Below are 17,359 nucleotides of genomic sequence, written 5' to 3' on the forward strand. Positions count from 1 at the left end.
GTGGTTTTGTTTATTTTTTTAAGTCACCACATGCAGCTCATGAGTCTTCTTCCTTGATGTGAAAACTAAAGGAGCCCCTGTCCCCCCCCCCATGTGACATGTTTCCTGAGTAGTGAAAGCCCACTCCTGTGCCCACTGCGCCCTTCATGGATGTTTCAGCTCTGTGCTCTGTGTGTAGTAGCCATGACCCATGAGTGTTTGAGCAGAGTCCCCCATGCCTGCTTGGGCAGCAGTTACAATATTCACCTCGACTTGAGCTCATTTCATTTGGTCTTTTCCCCTTCAAAGTGCGGATTCAACTAAATGGTAAATATGAAGATGTCTTTGAGTTAATGAGGCATACAAGCTGTCGTTGCTCTAAAAAGTAGGGAGGAACTGCTAATTCAGTCTGGTGAAGGGAACAGTCTCCTCATCTTGGACTCCAGAAAGGCCTGTGGGAGACCATGAAATGGGCAGGGCCTGGGGTGACTGTCCTGTCTGTGGATCCTACTCTGGAACCAGGGAGTGCCCCACCCCATCCCCAGTCCCAGAGTAGAAGCTGAGGCTCACCGAGGGCATAGGTGAGGGTGGTATTTCTGGTCTGCAGCAGAGGTGAAGTCAGAGCCAGAACCCCATCTTAGTGGAAGTGGTTCTGCATCTCCATCTGTTGGTTCATTGATACCCTGGTACCAAGTATGTGGGGGAGGGAATGGAATCCCAGGTGGGAATGGGACCTCAAAGACCCTCCCGCCCCTAGCTCCTGAGACAGACTCTTCATTGTTTAACTTCTTACAACCCCGGGGCATAAGACAGTGGAGAAGTGAGGGATCGAGCCAAGGGCTCCCCAAAGGCCGCTCCCCAAGGGCCGCACCCCCCTCGGCCCAGGCGAAGGGCCAACCTTCTTTGGCCTCCATTGGACCGCGATAGCACCCTTAGCGCCGGGTCGGGTTTCGGGCCATGCTTGCGCATTTTAAGAAGCTGAGCTGTGGTGCGCTGGTGTCCCGCCACGGAGAGCTCCTTGTCTTTGTCTTGCCTGCAGGGCGGGAGGAGAGCGCTCTTCCTGCTCCTCGGGAGGGGCTGAAGGAGGCGCGTCGGGTCCTCCAGGGACTGGCAGGTGGCTGCTCGCGGTACCCTTGGCTCTTGGAGCGAACCCCTGGGGGAGAGAGGCAGCCTCCTTGGGCGGGTGGGAAGGAGGCTGGAGGAATGAGGACGCAGCGTGCAGCGCCCCTGCCGCGTTCAGGCTGACGGACCGGCGGGCGGAGCAGGGCTCACAGGTTCTCTCGGGCTTGGCTGAGCTCCGAGAGCGCGGGCTGGCCGCTGGCCGCGGTGCTGAACGGGCGGCTGCGGCGGGGAGGAGGGCCTGGGGCCGCGGGGCAGCGCACACCCAATCGGGGGACCGCCCTCCTCCTGGGCTTGGCGCGGCGGTGGCAGCGGGCACTGCACCGAGATGGACTGAGAGCACGGCGACGGGAAGGCGGCGGCAGCGGCAGCGGCAGCGGCAGCTGCAAGACTCCCCGCAGCTTCGGGACCGGACCCACTTCCACTCCCGGGAGCCCCTCTCTGGGGTGAGTTGGGGCAGGCGGAGCAGGTTTGGGGCTGGCGGGTCTTGGGGCATGGGATCTCTCGGGCTTTTAAATTTTCCTTCCCCATTGTAAAATTCTTCCAGCCCTCATCTCGAGCATCTTATAGGGCTGAGGGCTCAGACCTCTGTCTTGGTACTTCTGCAGTCCTGGGATAGGGAGCAGGCCCCTCTGCCCTCACATGCCAGGGGACAAAGGGTTTAGCCAGAAGTCTAAGGGCAGTCACAAGGTATACCTTCCTCCCCATCCTAGGTGAAGCCCACTGCAGGTCCCTGGGGAAGGCTCTTTGCCCAGACTGGTCTCACAGGGGAAATACCTTCCCGTCTCTGTACAGGGGGCTGGCCCCAGGCAGTGTAGCCACTGGAATTTGGCCCAGACAGAGGCCAGCCATCTTTTAGCAGAGAAGGCAGGCTTGAGCCTTCACTGGGGCTGCAAGCCAGAGGTAAAGCCCTTTCTTTGCCTTTCTCCAGTCCCATTAGTTAGGCACTGGAGCTACCATGACCAGGGAGGGCTTTGGGGGCGAGGGTCACTTCACTGCACTTGGCTGTTGTGAGTGAGCTGGACTCAGGCAGAGGAGTTCTGGAGTGGAGACTGGGCAGACACTCCCTGCTAGTGTGTGTGTGTGTGTGTGTGTGTGTGTGTGTGTGTGTGTGTGTGTGTGTTTTCCCAGCACGCAAAGGGGATTTTAAACTCCGGTAGTGCCTGTCACAGGAAAAGCCATTCTCTAGCCAGCTTGTGCCTCTGAGTAAGCAGTTTGGGGTCACACTAGGCAGCTACCCAGCCAGAGGAATCTTGGGCTTCCTCAGTTCTAAAGCTGCCCCCCTCCTGCCTTGAGCCATCTGCTGAAAGAGGAAATGTGTTTAAACTTGATGGGTCACCTCTGCCTTCGATCCCACCAGCATTCAGTTCCCATCTCCATCACCTGGCAAGGTCAGACAGATAGACCTCTTGACTCCTAGAACCTGATGGGCAGACTGTTGTGGGGGGCGGGGGGGGGGGCTTTCCTACCTTGACAAAGGACTTTTGATGTGTTGGGAGGTAAACGGGTGGAAGGAAGGGGCGGTGGAGGTGGAGGGGCCATCCAGAGTCCTGGAGAGGTCTAGTTGTGCTAGATTCCAAGCTGTATGAGGCACCTAATCTAACCTAATGGGTGGAAATGAAGCTTCTGAATCATTACAGGCTCGTGCTGGAGGACTGGGTCCGTGTTTTGTTCTGTCTGTCTAGCCTAAGCTGTGGGAATCAGATACGACTCTGGTGGGCAGCTTCCTTAGGTCATCGGATGTCTAACAGCGCCGATGCAATGAGAGGGATGGAAAAGATGTGTGAGATGATGTGCTGGTTTTAGGGTCAGTGTGAGCTGCAATGGTGCTGCAGTGCTGATGGAAATGCATGCCAAGAATGTTCTAGCAGTACTTGTGTAAAGCAGACCACTTGGTACCTGGTACCATTTGCTTCTGGCCAATGTTCTGTAGAGATGAAAGGTCATAAGGGGAAAGTAAAGTAACTGCACACCTGACATATGCTCAATTTACATTATTTTTTACCACTTCTTTCATGATCAAGGAAAACATTTTTGTTTGAGTGGGTAGGTTTTTACCTATCATGTAAACACTTTGTATTTCGGCCAGATGAATAAATCTCTTTAGAGAGTAGTTGTCTGGAAGGATGTCTGACTCATAACTGTACTTGGACATCCTTACTGACTTGTTTCATAAAAATGTGAAGTCCAAAATGTATAATGGAAAGCCAGCTAAGCAGCAGATCATTGCCTTTGTTTTGGGAAAACAGCATACTTGAGCTTTGCATGTTGCTTGTTGTGAAAATATACTTATAGCCCCAAAATTTGCCATAACTAGGTCAAGTGTATATATATATGTATGTATATATATACACATATATATATGTAATGAAATCAAGCTACCTATTTTTATTCATAGTCTAAGCAACTTAAAACCTCCTCAATAATTAAGGTGGGCTCAAGTTCTTCTGTGTAACTGAGGAAGATAACATTTGAGGTTGACTGGGTGATACATAGTCCTAGATCCAGCTCGCAGTCTCTGTTCAGAAGTCCTGCACTTGGCTGTATCACATGCAAGCCTGCATCTATGCACACTTATAAAATATGCATGAAAAATCTGAACAAAACCTTTCTGACTGGATTTCTCGAGGCCAAGACAGAAATTAAAGATACGATGATGAATGGTTAGCAGTAGAGCAAACTTCATTTTGATGAAAGCAGTTGATCTTGGGATTCTGGTAGAATGGTGTTAGGGATGGTGGCAACAGCTGTTCTTTGTAAAGGAGTGAAAAAGAGTCTCAGCTTTGTAGATTGAAAGACCTGGGTTCAGATTCCCATTTTACCTCTGAGTAATCACACCATGATTTAATCTCTCTGAACCTCAGTTTTATAAATTTGTGACATAGAGAAAGTAACAGCTGTTTGATATGTAAACCAAGCACAGGATTGCAGTTGCCCAATATTATTCTTAATATCTCTTGCCATGGTCTGCCATCACTGGGGATTAGAGGAGTGTGAGCCCTGAGACAAAATGCTCACACATCAGTGTTCATACTCAAACAGCAAGGGCCATGAAAGGACTCAGTAGTTTGCCTTGGGGTAACCTGGTCCTGCCGGTGATGGTGTTCCCGAGGTAGGGATTGCCCTTGTGTCTGCTGTCATCCAGGGGCTTTGGCTGGCCAGCAGTGGAGCTTGGGCTAAGGACCAGGGGACTGTTCCCTTCAGGAGAAAGGGAGCCTGAATGCCCAAAGCCATGAGGGGTCTCTATTCAGAGAAATCCCTTCCAGAAAAGGGAGGCCTAGTTGCAGGGAGAGGCTGCCATGGTGCCTCCTGTGGTTCTTTCTCTGCTGATGAGTTTTCCTCCAACCATATGTGTCTTCTGTCCCACATGCTCGTGGTAATAGCGTGTAAGGCTGGTGACAGATTAATTCAGGACAGGCTTTCCTGTAGTAACTCCATCCTCATAGCAGCTCTGCGAGATAAGAACCATTGCCATCCCTAATAAAACCAGTGAGGAAACTGAGGCTCAGAGAGGTGAGATCACAAGCGCCCAAGGTCCGACTGCAGCACCTGCCCCCCAGCATGAGGAGAGGGCCTCACAGATGAGCCAACGGCACAGAAAGCAGCACACCCATGGGTCACCCTGATCTTCAGGCTCACAATCCAATATTCTGTCCTCATATTGAGGTGACAGCACCCCCCTTGCAGGCCAGTCAGATCATCCCATCCTCACCCAGCGATGGAGCCTGTGATCCGACCACAGGGACAGCAGCCACAGCTGTAAGCAATCCTAGAAGGTGAAAGGGTGCTTGGAAACTAATGAGATTGACCTCTCAGGATATGAAGAGCCTGAGGGGAAGTGCGAGGGTCTTTATTTTATCCCCAGGGCAAGAGGCTCTCCTAATGGACTGCTCCAGCGTGCCTCTCTGGGAAGCATGAGGTGTTGCTGGTGGCTCTGACAGAAAGGGCTTTCTAAATCCAGGGACCTCTTCTATGGAGCCCAGAGATGCCCCTGGCTCCTCTACCCAGGAGGCAGTTCCATCTGGCCTCTGCTGGCACAAGGTTGCATTTGAAGACTGCATTGATTTCCATTTCCCCAGTGATGAGGTAATTTAAAGGTTATTCAGTTGAGTTTCTAGTTCCCTTGGCTTGAGACCTTTCTCCCAAAATGCTTGCTGCTAATAGCCTGGGAACGAGGCATTGATATAAAAAGACATGCTTGTTGCCCGTAAACTTGAATTAGTTACGAAGCCCATAGATCCTTTATAGCTGCTTTGCACAGATGCCCCACCTCAGCAGTTACTTAATAAGTGTACCTGTGAGCTTGCTTGCTTAATTGAACGGCATTTCGTGAGGCTAACCCAACTGCCACTTTTGCAGGCACACTACTCTCCCTGAGCTGCCATTCCAGTCACTGCCCCCATCCTCTCTGTCTCCTTCAAGCCCCAGCCCCTGCAAGCTTCAACCCCTTCCTCTCCTACCACTGAGGCCATGCTCTGTTTTCCTACCACATTTTCCCTGGATTCTGTCCTTTCCCCGAGACCTTGCTGCCACAGCCCTAATTAAGTTCCTCATTATCTCTGGCTCTGCAATACCCTTTGACCTAGCTGTCTCCCAGTGTGGCAGGCATTGGGTGGGCTCCTTTTAGACTTGCCCCTGGATGCCTTAAGCAGATTCATCTTTCAGGAGCACTGGCTCTGCGCTTGTCACTGCTCTCCTGACAAACCTGCCCTGCCCCCCTGCTGCCTCCAGGGCAGATGCCTCAGCCCTGACTGGAAAGCCTTTCTGCAGGCTGGCCCAGTTCCCTGCATTGCAAAGCACCAAGCCAAGGCCTCTCATGCAGCCTGGCTCTCCCTCCTCTCCCATGCAGTGCTCCTCCTTCTGCCTGGACATGTCCCTCCCCTCTCCCACCTCCTCCAGACCCAGCTGCAGAGCTGCCTCCTCCAAGCTGCCTCCCTCCTCTGGCTTCCCCACCCCACCCCCACTGCCTAGACCCAGAGCACAATGGCTCAGTCATTCATTCCCAGGGATCAGCTGAGCCTTGCTGCTTAGTCAAGTTCAGTGCTGGGTACCAGTAATGCCAAAGGGTGTGTCATTGGTTGTATTGTGTCCCCGCAAAAGACATGTTGAAGTCCTAACCCCCAGAATCTGTGAATGTGACTTTATTTGGAAATAGGGTCTTTGCAGATGTAATCAACTTGAGGTCATGAGTGTGGTCCCTAATTCAATAGAATTGGTGTCCTCATTATGAAGAGAGAAATTTGGACTCAGACACACACACAGAGGAAAGGTCATGTGAAGACACATGAAGATGGAAGCAGAGATTAGAGTTATGCTACCATAAGCAAAAAAAAATGCCCGAGGCCACCAGAAGCTGGAAGAGGCGAGGAAGGATCCTTCCCTACAGCCTTCGAGGGGGGCGTGATCCTACCAACACCCTGACTGTGGGCTTCTAGCATCCAGAATTGTGAGAAAATGAATTTCTGTTGTTTGAAGCCACCCAGTTTGTGGCAGACCTAGGAAACTAATACCGTGAGTAGGACCCCATCCCAGTGCTCAGGGTGCTGACCACTTTCAGGGACACAGACAAAATCTTTATGCATCAGTGTAATGAGAGTAACAGGAGGCATGCAAGGGTCTGATGAGAACCCTGAGGAAGGACCCTCCTCCAAGTAGCCTTCCATTCGTCTCTGGGTGGTAATTGTCAAGTAAGGTCCCCTTAGGGAGGGGAGGCCCACACCTGTGTCCAGAGATGACAGGAGCCAGCCAAGGGAATGGAAGGCAAGTGTCCCAGGCCAAATGAGCAAAGGCATGGAATGGAGGAACAGCAGATGGAGCCGAAGAGCAGGGAGTAAGTTATGGCAGAGGCCCACAGGCTTGGCTTAGCTCTTAGGGGCTATGGTTTACCAAGGAATTTTAACTTGAACTTGCTGCTGTGGGTATCAGTGAACCATGGAAAGAAAGTGACAGGGGGCAGAAGGCATTTTTCAATAAATTGTCCCATGTTGACATGAAGGATGGATCAGAAGGGGTTAAAAGTGTTAATAGAAGCTGAGACCTTGGAAGTGAGCCAAGGGGTGGTCCCCCTCAGGTGGAAAAGAGGGTATGGATTTGCAAGCTATTTTGAATTTAATGACATCAAAACTTAGGGACTCATTGCATGTAGGGGCCCAATGAGTGGGAGAAACCACAGGACCTGACTCTTAGGTCTCCTGCCTGGTGCTTGTAAGCAGATCTAGAAGGTGGAAGGGTCCTTGGACATTAGTGAGGCTGACCTGTCAGGATATGAAGAGCCTGAGGCCCAGAGAACTGTTTGGAGAGGAAGATGTTGTCATGAGGGAGCAGAGGAGAGATTCTGGGCTCAGTTAGGGAGGGTTGAGTATGAGGGAGACCCAGGTGGCTGTGGAGGCCTGAAGCTTGGTACAGGTGGGGAAACACAAAGAGGGAAATAGGACCTGGAGCCATGGGCATGGGCGCCATCACTTTGGTCCCAGCATGGAGTGGGAAGAGCATCAGGGTGAGAACTCACTCCTGCCTGGGAGCTGGGACAGCGAAGTTTGAAGGACAATGGTATGTGACCATGGCACCAGGAAGCAGAGGGTTTCAAAGAGGGGCAATTGGTGTGACTGAGGTCTAAGGAGGGCATCAGACAGGGCCACTGCATCCAGAAATGACTCTTCTGAGCAAGCAGCACATCTGTCACTTCTTGCCTTCCCTATGTGTTCTGTCTACACTTGCCTATGACATCCTCTCCTTTGCTGGCATCTCTCCTGACATCTCTGAACCATGCAGCCCAGAACAGGCCTGATGAGGAGAGCACAGGTGGATGCCTGGATCCCCATACAGTGGCCTCTCCGGGGCCTCATCCTCGAGCCACAGTCAATGCTCTCAAGATCACTGGTGTCTGTGGCTATGAGCATCTAACAGCGGCCTGGTGGCTGAGGGTAGGGTGAGGCCTGCAGCCTGGCCTGGTGTCAGGTGCCTGAGCCTCCTGCCCCCACACCTGGTTGCAGCTGTATCCGTTCTTTGCAGGGCCCGTCACCATGGGCGGCTCTGCTCCTCCGCCTCATGGGGATTGTGCCACGGGTGCGCCAAATGATCCAGCCCCTCTCTGGTTGCTGCCTGCCAGGTTGGTCTGTGTGCATTGGTGTGGTGGCTTCTCTGATGTGACTTCTGGGCCCTCTTGCCCCAAAGCTCACCTATTATGCCCCTCCCTTCATGCCTGAACTTCCACCATTAGAGAATCTTTTGTAGGGTCTCACAGGTCTCAACATAAGCAGGAGTTGATTCTGGCACTTTATTTCCAATAGTAATTTGTTGAGAAATTACTTGAGAAAAGAAACATAAAATTGTAAAATATCTAAATGGTTCTATAATGTATATCATAAAATTGGGTCATTTTTCATCCCCTCCTTCCATCTCACTCCCCTCCCAGGAGATATACACCCTTTGTTAACAGTGGTGCTCTTCCAGATCTTCCCCCACACCTTTACAAAGCCATGGGAATACACATCCCCACCCCCCACCCACAACTTATATATGATAGAAATGAAATCAAATTACCCATGTTGATAAGCTTACTTTACCCTTACCAATATATTTGGAGATCTTCACATATCAATACAAATAAACCTCTCTCATTCTATCTCACATCATAATTTGTTTTATCATTTCCCTCTTGATGGACAGTTAGGTTGTTTACATATTATTATTATTCCAGAGAGTGCTGTTATGAACCTTCCTACACATGCCTCTTTGTGCATGTGTAAGTTTCTCCACAGCATAAATTGCTAGGCATAGAATTGCTAGGTTATAAGGGCATGCCCAGGAGAACTATCAGCAGACACTAAATTGTCAACTAAAAAGAATGCATGAATTTATATCTCCCGACAATGTGGGTTTGTCAATAGAGGCTAACCCATCATCCTTTTTACTCTTTGTTCCTCTGATGGGTGAATGAAAAGGCATTTTCTTGCTTTGTTTTCCATTTCCTTTATTATCAGTGAGACTGAATATACTTCTCTCTGTTTATTGACTAAGCATATGCATTTTGTGACTCATATAGTCATATCCATTGCCATTCTACTGTTTAGGTATTTGTGTTTTTTATACTGAGTTATAGAAGCCCTTTCTAAGTTCTGGTTATTTTGCAAATGTTTTCCCTTCATTGCTTATCTTTTAACTGTTTATGGTGGCTGTGGTGCTATGGAATTTCCAAATGTTTGTATTGTAAGATCCATGAGTCGGAGGTTCATTTTATAGTAGTGGGAAAAAATGGAGCTTGGAGGTTTATAATGTTGCATTCTTGACCCTTCTCTGGTCTGTTTGCTCTTTGACTTTGAACAAAACCCCTTAACTTTACTGAACTTCAACTTTGCCAACGATATCAGTCCATCCTGCCCAACCTCACGCCGCAGCTGCCGCAGGGATTGTGGGAGAAGCTTGGACAAAGCCTCATAGCCATTCTGAACTTCACAGTTAAATCATTTTATTGATGGACATTGAGATCCACTTTTTCAGCACAGGTCTTGCCTTGGGCAGTGGTTTTCAGGGCATCAGTGCCCTGTCCTGGACGTGGCTCCCTTTACCTGGGTGTTTTCTGAGTGCCTGCCTGTGCTGGGGATGTCATCTCGTGGCTCTGCAAAGGGAAGTGTGACAGTTTGCTTGAGCTCCCATACAAAATACCACAGACTGGGTGGCTTGCACAACCAAAATGTTTTTTTCTCACAGTTCTGGAGGCCAGAAGTTCAAGATCAAGTTATCAACAGGTTTGGTTTCTACTGAGGCTTCTCTTCATGACTTGCTGATGGCCGCCTTCTCACTGTTTCCCCACGTGGTCATCCCTTGGTGTACATCCTAACCTCCTCTTCTTATAAGGACACGAGTCATATTGGGTCACGGCCTACCCATCTGACCTCATTTTACCTTAATCACCTCTTTAAAGGCCCTGTCTCCAAATACCTTCACATTCCTTCTGAGGTAATGCACATTTGGACTTTAGCATATGAATTTGCGGGGCACAGTTCAGCCCATAACAGGGAGATGGCACTGTGTCTGGTGAGGCTCAGAGAGGCTCCTGCACTTACTTCAAGTCACCCACTGAGTGGGTTGTAGATCTGAACTCGGGCGCATGTATTTCACCCCAAGTCCAAGCCCCCACCAGGCAGCCTGACTGATGTTAAGGCCGTTTTGGTTCCACTGCCCTGACTTCCTGCTTGTTGGCTGCCGGCCTGCGTCCCTGCCATCCTGTGGCCCCATAACTCGCACTCCTTGCACAGGGTACCTACTCCCAGCTGACTCTTCTATACCTCCTTTGTCCCCTTGGAAAGGGTTTTAAATAATAATTCAACTGATTAAATGCAGCTTGTTCAACTGTTGCTGTTTTTGTGGAAAACATTGCATAGTAAGGTAAATAACATTTGGAATTCAGGAAATTCTCCAATAACTTCACATGTTCACAAAACTGTTTTTGATTTTTGCATGTTACCTCCCCTCCCCCCCTCTGTACATACACTTGTATTTCACATCTTTGGAGTCATGCTCTGCCTTTTTCACCACATTCTAGCTAACAGTTTCCCTGTCTTTATAATGGTCATTTTAATGGCTGCATAATAGTTCACTGGGTTAACGTACTCTAATGTTTGGACACATCTTCCAATTGTTGAGCATTTGAATTTCCCATTTGTGGTATTATAGATGATGATGCAATGAATGTCTTCATGTGGGAAGCTTTTTGCTTCTCTTGAATTATTTTCTGAGGAAAAATTCCCAGGAGTCGGGTTACTGAGATAAGGGCTGCAGCAGCCTCGCGGTACCTTGATGAGCTATAACATCTCTCTGTGGAATTAGCATACCGATATTCCATGCCACCAACAGGGAGTGACCGTGCCTCTTCGCTGTGCTGTCACTGCATCAGGTGTTAATATGTTTTTGACCATTTTAATATGCTTAAAAGGGGACCTACCTCAAGGCTGCTTTAATTTGTACTTCTTTAATAACTAACAAAGAAGGAGCAAGATTCCACAATAGATTCATATGTTCAATTCTTTTTGTTGTCACTTTCTTTATAAAAAAGAAAGAAAGAAAGAAAGGAACCCTTGTAGTCTAGACAAATGGATAGTAATCCCTTGGGGAATCCCAGCTCTTTGATTGTCTTGAGGAGCTTGTCGGTGCAAGTATATTTAGACTTCAACAAGCAAAAGGCCTTTTGGTCAATAACAGGCATAAGCCGTCAGGTGGGGCCAGCTGGACCTGCCACTTCTGGGAGCAGAGGGCGCTGGGAAGAAGCCAGAGTCCTCAGAGCTACCTGGTGGGATCTGACGCCAGTCGTTTGTGGGGTCCACCAGGCGACCTGGTTCCCGGGCAGGCCACCCCTTCCAAACACATGTGCAGGGGTGCCTCGCAGCCCCTGGCTCACTCCAGGGCAAAGCCTGCCAGCCTCAGCTCCCAAACAGGGGGCCTCCACCTCTCTAACTGCCCCTAGCAGCAGAGGGCACATACAGAGGCTTCATCCCTAGTGAAATCGGTCTCATTTTTGCCTTTTTTTCAAACTTCTCTGAATGGTACCCTTTCCCATATTCCATTTTTCTGATCTAAAATAATCAATGATAACTTGCAGTTTTTCCCCACTATGGAAGTTTATGTTAATTGCCTAGCAACACATTATCATAAATTGCTTTCAAATTAATTCTTTGGCTTCAGTGCAGAATCATTTATTAAAGACAATGGCAGTCGGCACCTATGCATGGCTATTCTTAGAACACTGCTCTTTTAAAAGGGCTTCATTCTTAAGATTCCCCACAAGGAACTTGTATGCTGGATAGACCCTTGAAGAACTTGCATTATTAGATAACACAGAGGAAGGTCAGTGCCACTCTCCTGTGGGCCCAAGCTCCTTATCAGTGATGAGCCTGAGGCCCAGAGGGGGAACCAAAGGTCTTTCATTCCCACAGGGGTGGAGGGCTGTGGCCAATTTGGGTCAGGAAGCCACCATCAGATCTTGGCCCTGCAGAATTCCCCAGTCTGTGCTCACCTCTGTGTGACCAGTCAGGGTCCACTCAAGGTCCAGCCAAAGGCAGTGGTGCAAGGCAGAAGGAGTTATGTGGTGTCGTGCACAAGAAGGGCTGGTGGGGTCAGAGGGGTGTGACGGAAAGCTTGCAAAGGCAAGAAGGTGGTGTGGGTTGTAGGCTGGGCCAAGTAGGGCTTCTGACAAGTTAACCAAGTTGCTTTCATCCATCAATTCATTAACCCATTGATTGATTTGTTGATTCCCATGCTCATTCATTCAGTGCCTGCCTGCCACATGCTGGGCCACAGGGGAGGCTGAGAATAGTGACAAAAGACCACAGTCTCTGCCATCAAGGAGTTCCCAGTCTGGCATGGGAGAATAGGAACCTAGAGCAGGGCGTGCCAGGTCCTGGGAAAGAGAGGAGCCCAGGGCTCAAGGAAATTCACCTATTACCCTATTATTTTAACATTTCTATACATGCATAGATTTTACAATTATCCTGCATTGCGTGGTTTGGCTTTTTCCTCTCTGTATTTTGTTTTTAGGCACAGTTTCTTATTTCTGCAGAGCCATCACATACATAAGTCTAAGTGGCTCCATGATATTCGTGAAGTTGATGAAATAAACATTCACCTGTTGTTAGACTCTTAGGTTGCTTCTTGGTTTTGGGGACAAGTGGCATTGGCCATGGAGCCTTGTGCTCCTTTCTCATTGTGCACTCTGGGCTGGAGGGTATGGACATGCTTGTGGTTCTTCTAGTGCATTGCCGTGGGGTCTCCTCCCTCCCCTGCCCTCTCCTGGCCTCACACTAGTTTCTGGTACTGGGATGGGCAACAGATATGCCCACCCCCAGACGCACATATGGATATGGATATGTGAATTTCAGTTGAGTGTGTGTGTGTGCCATGTTACTGAGCAATGGAGGGAAGATATTGGAAACTGAGTCTGATTAACAGTGTTCTGATAGCAAGTGGGAATGGGGAAACCAGTGTCTAGGGAAGCTGTGGGAGCCACAGCACCCCTGTGGGACCTGACCAGAGAAGTGGTCACTGGAGACATGAGAGGAAACCAAGGACTTTAACATGACCAAATCATCTAGTCTGGATGTGGGGACAGATGTAGCCTCGAACTACAGTTGCAGCTGCCTTCAGGGTTGCCAGCGTAGCGTATTTGGGATGAGTGGATCTCAGGGAGGTTGCAAAGTTGGTTTTAGAAGGCCGTGTTTAGAGTGTTGGGGGCCTTTTTCCTGGAGCTGTTCAAAAGGTGCCTTCCACACATGCATGCAGACGAGGGCAAGAGAAGGGATGGGGTTCAGCATCACCTGCTCATGGATGGGAGGGAAACTAGTATGGGGCCCAGGGCAGTCAGCAGAGCAGCTGAAATTACCCATCACTCATCATATGCTCAGTCTCTTGGCTTTCTTGCTGCTGGATAACTAAGACTTTCAGGTAATGTATCTCTTCTTTAAGGACAAATTGGCACCCTTTTGGAGTGCCTGTTTTGCTAGGTTGTAGATTTTTAAGTATTTCACATGAGCAGAACCTGATCATTGTTTGATGTGACTGATAGCTTAAACTAATTGCAAAGAAAGGAGAAATTGTGTGTGTGTGCCTTAGTAAGGCTGCATGGTCTTCTTTCATGTTTTTCTTTACTGTTTTCGTTTCCTCCTGTCTGTCTGTTGTTCCGTTTTCTCCCTTATGCAGCTCAGGCGGCCATGGCTGTCGGTGAGGGTGGGGAGACAAAGGAAATAGTGTCAGTGACCCCAACACTGACTTGCTGTGAGAACACCACAAGGCACTCAGCCCCTCTGCCCTCCCCTTCCTCAGCTCTGAGACAGAGGGCGCGATCCTGCATTTGAAAGATTCTTCCAGCTTCCAGATCCCATGATACTCAGTGTCTCATTAAATATCCTGGGTTGGATTTATTCTTGCCCATGTAGGTCTGTAAAAGTCACCTGTATGTGTATGAGCATTTCCCAGAGCACTGAGGACACTGCTCCAGTCTCATCTCATTTTTCCTCATGAGGTCCCTGGCAGCCCAGGAAGCAATTTCCTGCTTAAAGGAGCCCACAGAGCATGGTTCAGAGTGTGGCGTCCGGGGTCTGCCAGAACAGGCTGGTTTCAAGGGTTTCCCAGACAGGGGCCTGGCCCTGAGCAGGTCTGCCCAGGGCCAATCGGTAGTATGTTGGTTCTTGACCTTGTGTAGGAAAGATTTCACAACACGAGTCCAGGTGACTATGAGGATATATTTATTAAAGCTGGGGACAATGAAACAAGGAAGGGGTTAGCATAGAAGAAGCAACAGGAGAGCCTAGGCTGGGCTGCCTTAGCTCACTGGGAAGCTAGAGAGAAGGGGGCTCTGGGGACAGGTTCAGGGGATTAGTCTGGGACAAGCTGCCAGCTGCCCATTGCCTTAGAGTTTAGGAGACTCCTGCCTATGAAGAAAGAAGTGGAAGGAAGACAAGGGAGTGTCAAGGACTTCTCCCCACAGGGAGGACACATGTCCTGGGTCCTTTGTCTTGAGGCTTTTATTTCTCTCTTGCAGGCAGGAATCTTAGGGGAGGTCTCAGGGGAAGGTTTCAGTAGAATAGTCTCCAGTTCTCCAGGTGTGCCCTTTCAGGGTTATGGTCTCCACTGATTGGCCAGCGACAGGGCAGGGGATGGGGGGTGGAGGGGGTTGGTCCTGCCTTTGATTCTGACATTGTCCACCTGGTTTTGCTGCTTTTCTGGGCCTGGAGCTGAAATACAACTGAGGCCTAGATATTACCTCTAGGGAGGTGAACTTTTGATTCTGGATGTAAATTGCTCCGCCATTGTGTTCAGCTATCTGTCTTGGTTTCCCTACTCCACTTGCCAAGGAATTTTCCTAGCTCCTTACTATCCTGTCTCACAAGCATGTTGATCCTGGGCAAGTCACTTTACCTCCGAGCCTTAGTTTCCTCATCCGTAAAAGAGGAAACAAAGTTATTCTGAGGAGATTAAATGAGGAAATGCAGGCGAAGCTAACAGCCCTGTACTCAGCACTCAATCAGCTCTCCATCACTGGTTACCATTTGCATCGTTGTTATGGTCTTCATTTTGTAGCCAAAAAACTAAGGCCTAGAGTGGCGAAACGCCTCATATCTCCTGGGACAGTGAATCTGACACAATTGCTAAGATTAATTACGTAGGTAGAAGGAATACTCAGTTGCTTCAAAGACTGGAAGGGACGTATTGACCCAACACCATCTTGTCTGAGTTTATTATGTTATAACAGGAGCTCGTTGTATATATGAAAACCTTTACATTGGTGAAAATTGGTTGATTCCATTCAGTAAATTACAGTTGATAAATTCAGTTGACTGAGCCTCCTGTGAGGTGGTGGTGTTTTTTGGGGGGGTGGGGGTGGGGCCGTGGGGTGGGTGATTGCTTTGTTGACGATGGAACAATGGCTAAAACCCAGTCCCAGGGCTCAGAGTCTGTAGTCCTGTGAGAAAGACATAATCAGGGCAGAGTGAGGTGGGGACCAAGGCCAAGGAGTGGGGCTGGTCCCAGCTTGGACTGCCTTGCAGCAACCGTTTGTTTAAGCCAAGATGTCGGTGTGATCAGGGCAGAGGGAGGGAGGAACCGGAACAGGCTGGACCTACTGGGAGGGACTTGGAGACCACAGAGGGGAAGAGTGACAGAGGAATCTGACATACATTGAAACAGGGTCTGTTGGTTGTACTGAGCATAGACTGGGGGTGGGGGATGGGTGCTGAGTGGAAGGAGACCTGATGGGAGGTTCTGAAACAGCCCATAGGCATAATGATGGTGTAGGCCTGGAGTAGGGGGTGCGTACAAGGGGGCGGAGGGAAGGGATCCTGGCTGTATCCTAAGGGTAGAGCTGTCAGTATGTGTTGACCAGCTTGAAGGTGGGTCTACGGGACAAAAGGGTCAAAGATGACTCCAAGTTTTCTGTCTGGAGCGAGTAGGAGGGTGGCACTGCCCCTGGCTAGCTGAGGTGGAGGGGACTGGGGGAAGGCTGGGGCACATGGGGAGTACGAATCTGTAGAGTCTGGTTTTTGATGCCTATCAGACATCCCATGGAGAAGTTGTGTGAGCAGCTGGACAGGGGAGTTGTGTTTAAGGAGGTCTGGAAGGAGAAAGCCGTTTGTCCCCAGATGCCCGCAGCCCTGTGACAGCAGCGCCAAGGGAACCCGGTTCCCTGGGGCCCCGCCTGTTGCCTTGCTCTGGGACAGGAGACAGGTAGCTTCAGGTGGCTGGAAACAGATGCACCAGCTACCGCAGCAGAATCATAGGTGACGCTGACTCCCTGGAATCATCGGCAGGGCCCCAGCCGTCTCTATTTCCCACGTGCCCCTTGGCTCTCAAGGGCAACTTTCCCTTTGAAATAAAGCAAAGCCAAGCCCGCTGCTGCAGTGGGGCGGCACCTTCGCTCGGATTTTCCCATCAGAATGTGACGTTTAAATGGAGAGCCTGCCCGGCGCCCGGGGTGCCCTGGGGTTCGCTGTTTGGGAGGGGGGGCGGGGGCGGAGGCTGCGCTCGCATTCTCGGGGGAGGAGAAGGGGGAGGCTGCTGCGCAGCTCGTGCTCCATTTGGCTCCCGCGGCGCGGACGGGGTTAACGGGTTCGTTCACCGGGTGGCGGGCGGCAGTGGTGCATTGTGGTAACGCAGCACTGGGACCCACGAGCGCCTGCCGCCTCCGCCGGGAGGCCCACCGAGCTGTGCATCTGTGCGAGTCCCCGGGGCCCGGAGCCATGTAGCGCCCGACTGCTCGGAGGCCGCCCCGCCGCGGGGATGAAGGGACGCGGCTGCTGGGAGACGGCCTCCGTGCGCTCCTTCTGCAGCTCCGGCTGCCTGAATAAATTTAAGAAGGGTTAGTGTTGCCCGGCTTCCGCCCAGAGGCCCTGCTCCCCACACACTCCCCGCGCCGGGCTTGCTGCATGATTAATCCACGCGAGCTTCTGATGTCACTCCCTGGCGGCGTGGGGAGTGCGGGGAGCCTCCGGGAACCCCTAGCCCCGTACCTCGCAGCGTGCGCTCCGAATTCGCTTTAAGCGTGGGGCATTTTGGAGAGGGGGCTACAGCTATAGACGTGTCTGTGTGATTCACCTCTGTAAAAAGGAACTGAAATATAACCCAGAGCCTTCTTAAAAGAAGGGGGAAACGGCGGTTCAAGTTTAATCTACTCATGGACCCCTCCTTCCCGAGTCGGCTTGGGGCCCGCATGTCCTGGAGCTTGGGCAGAATTGCTGCTCTGACCACAATGGCTTCGTCCCGGGGTTACCTGAGG

The 17,359-nt window shown here is 50.4% G+C and overlaps 1 protein-coding gene across 4 annotated transcripts in view; it reads left to right on the plus strand.

Annotated features, from left to right (window-relative positions):
• Positions 1 to 17,359, plus strand: part of OSBP2 (oxysterol binding protein 2) — a 123,186-nt gene that overhangs the window by 52,201 nt on the left and 53,626 nt on the right. The window contains exon 1 of one of the 4 annotated variants that reach the window (XM_090291557.1): positions 1,437 to 1,544. The exons of 2 other annotated variants lie outside the window; for them this stretch is intronic. Coding sequence is in view for 1 of the 2 variants with exons in the window: in XM_090291556.1 (XP_090147682.1) it covers positions 16,864 to 16,942 (79 nt within the window). In the remaining variant the exon portion in view is untranslated. Of the gene's footprint in view, positions 1 to 1,436; positions 1,545 to 16,708; positions 16,943 to 17,359 lie in introns of those variants that run through there. One more of the 4 variants, XM_090291556.1, reaches the window with a different exon arrangement.

Source organism: Furipterus horrens, unplaced genomic scaffold (assembly GCF_987537825.1).
Source record: "Furipterus horrens unplaced genomic scaffold, mFurHor1.1.pri manual_scaffold_11, whole genome shotgun sequence".
Classification (NCBI taxonomy): Eukaryota; Metazoa; Chordata; class Mammalia; order Chiroptera; family Furipteridae; genus Furipterus; species Furipterus horrens.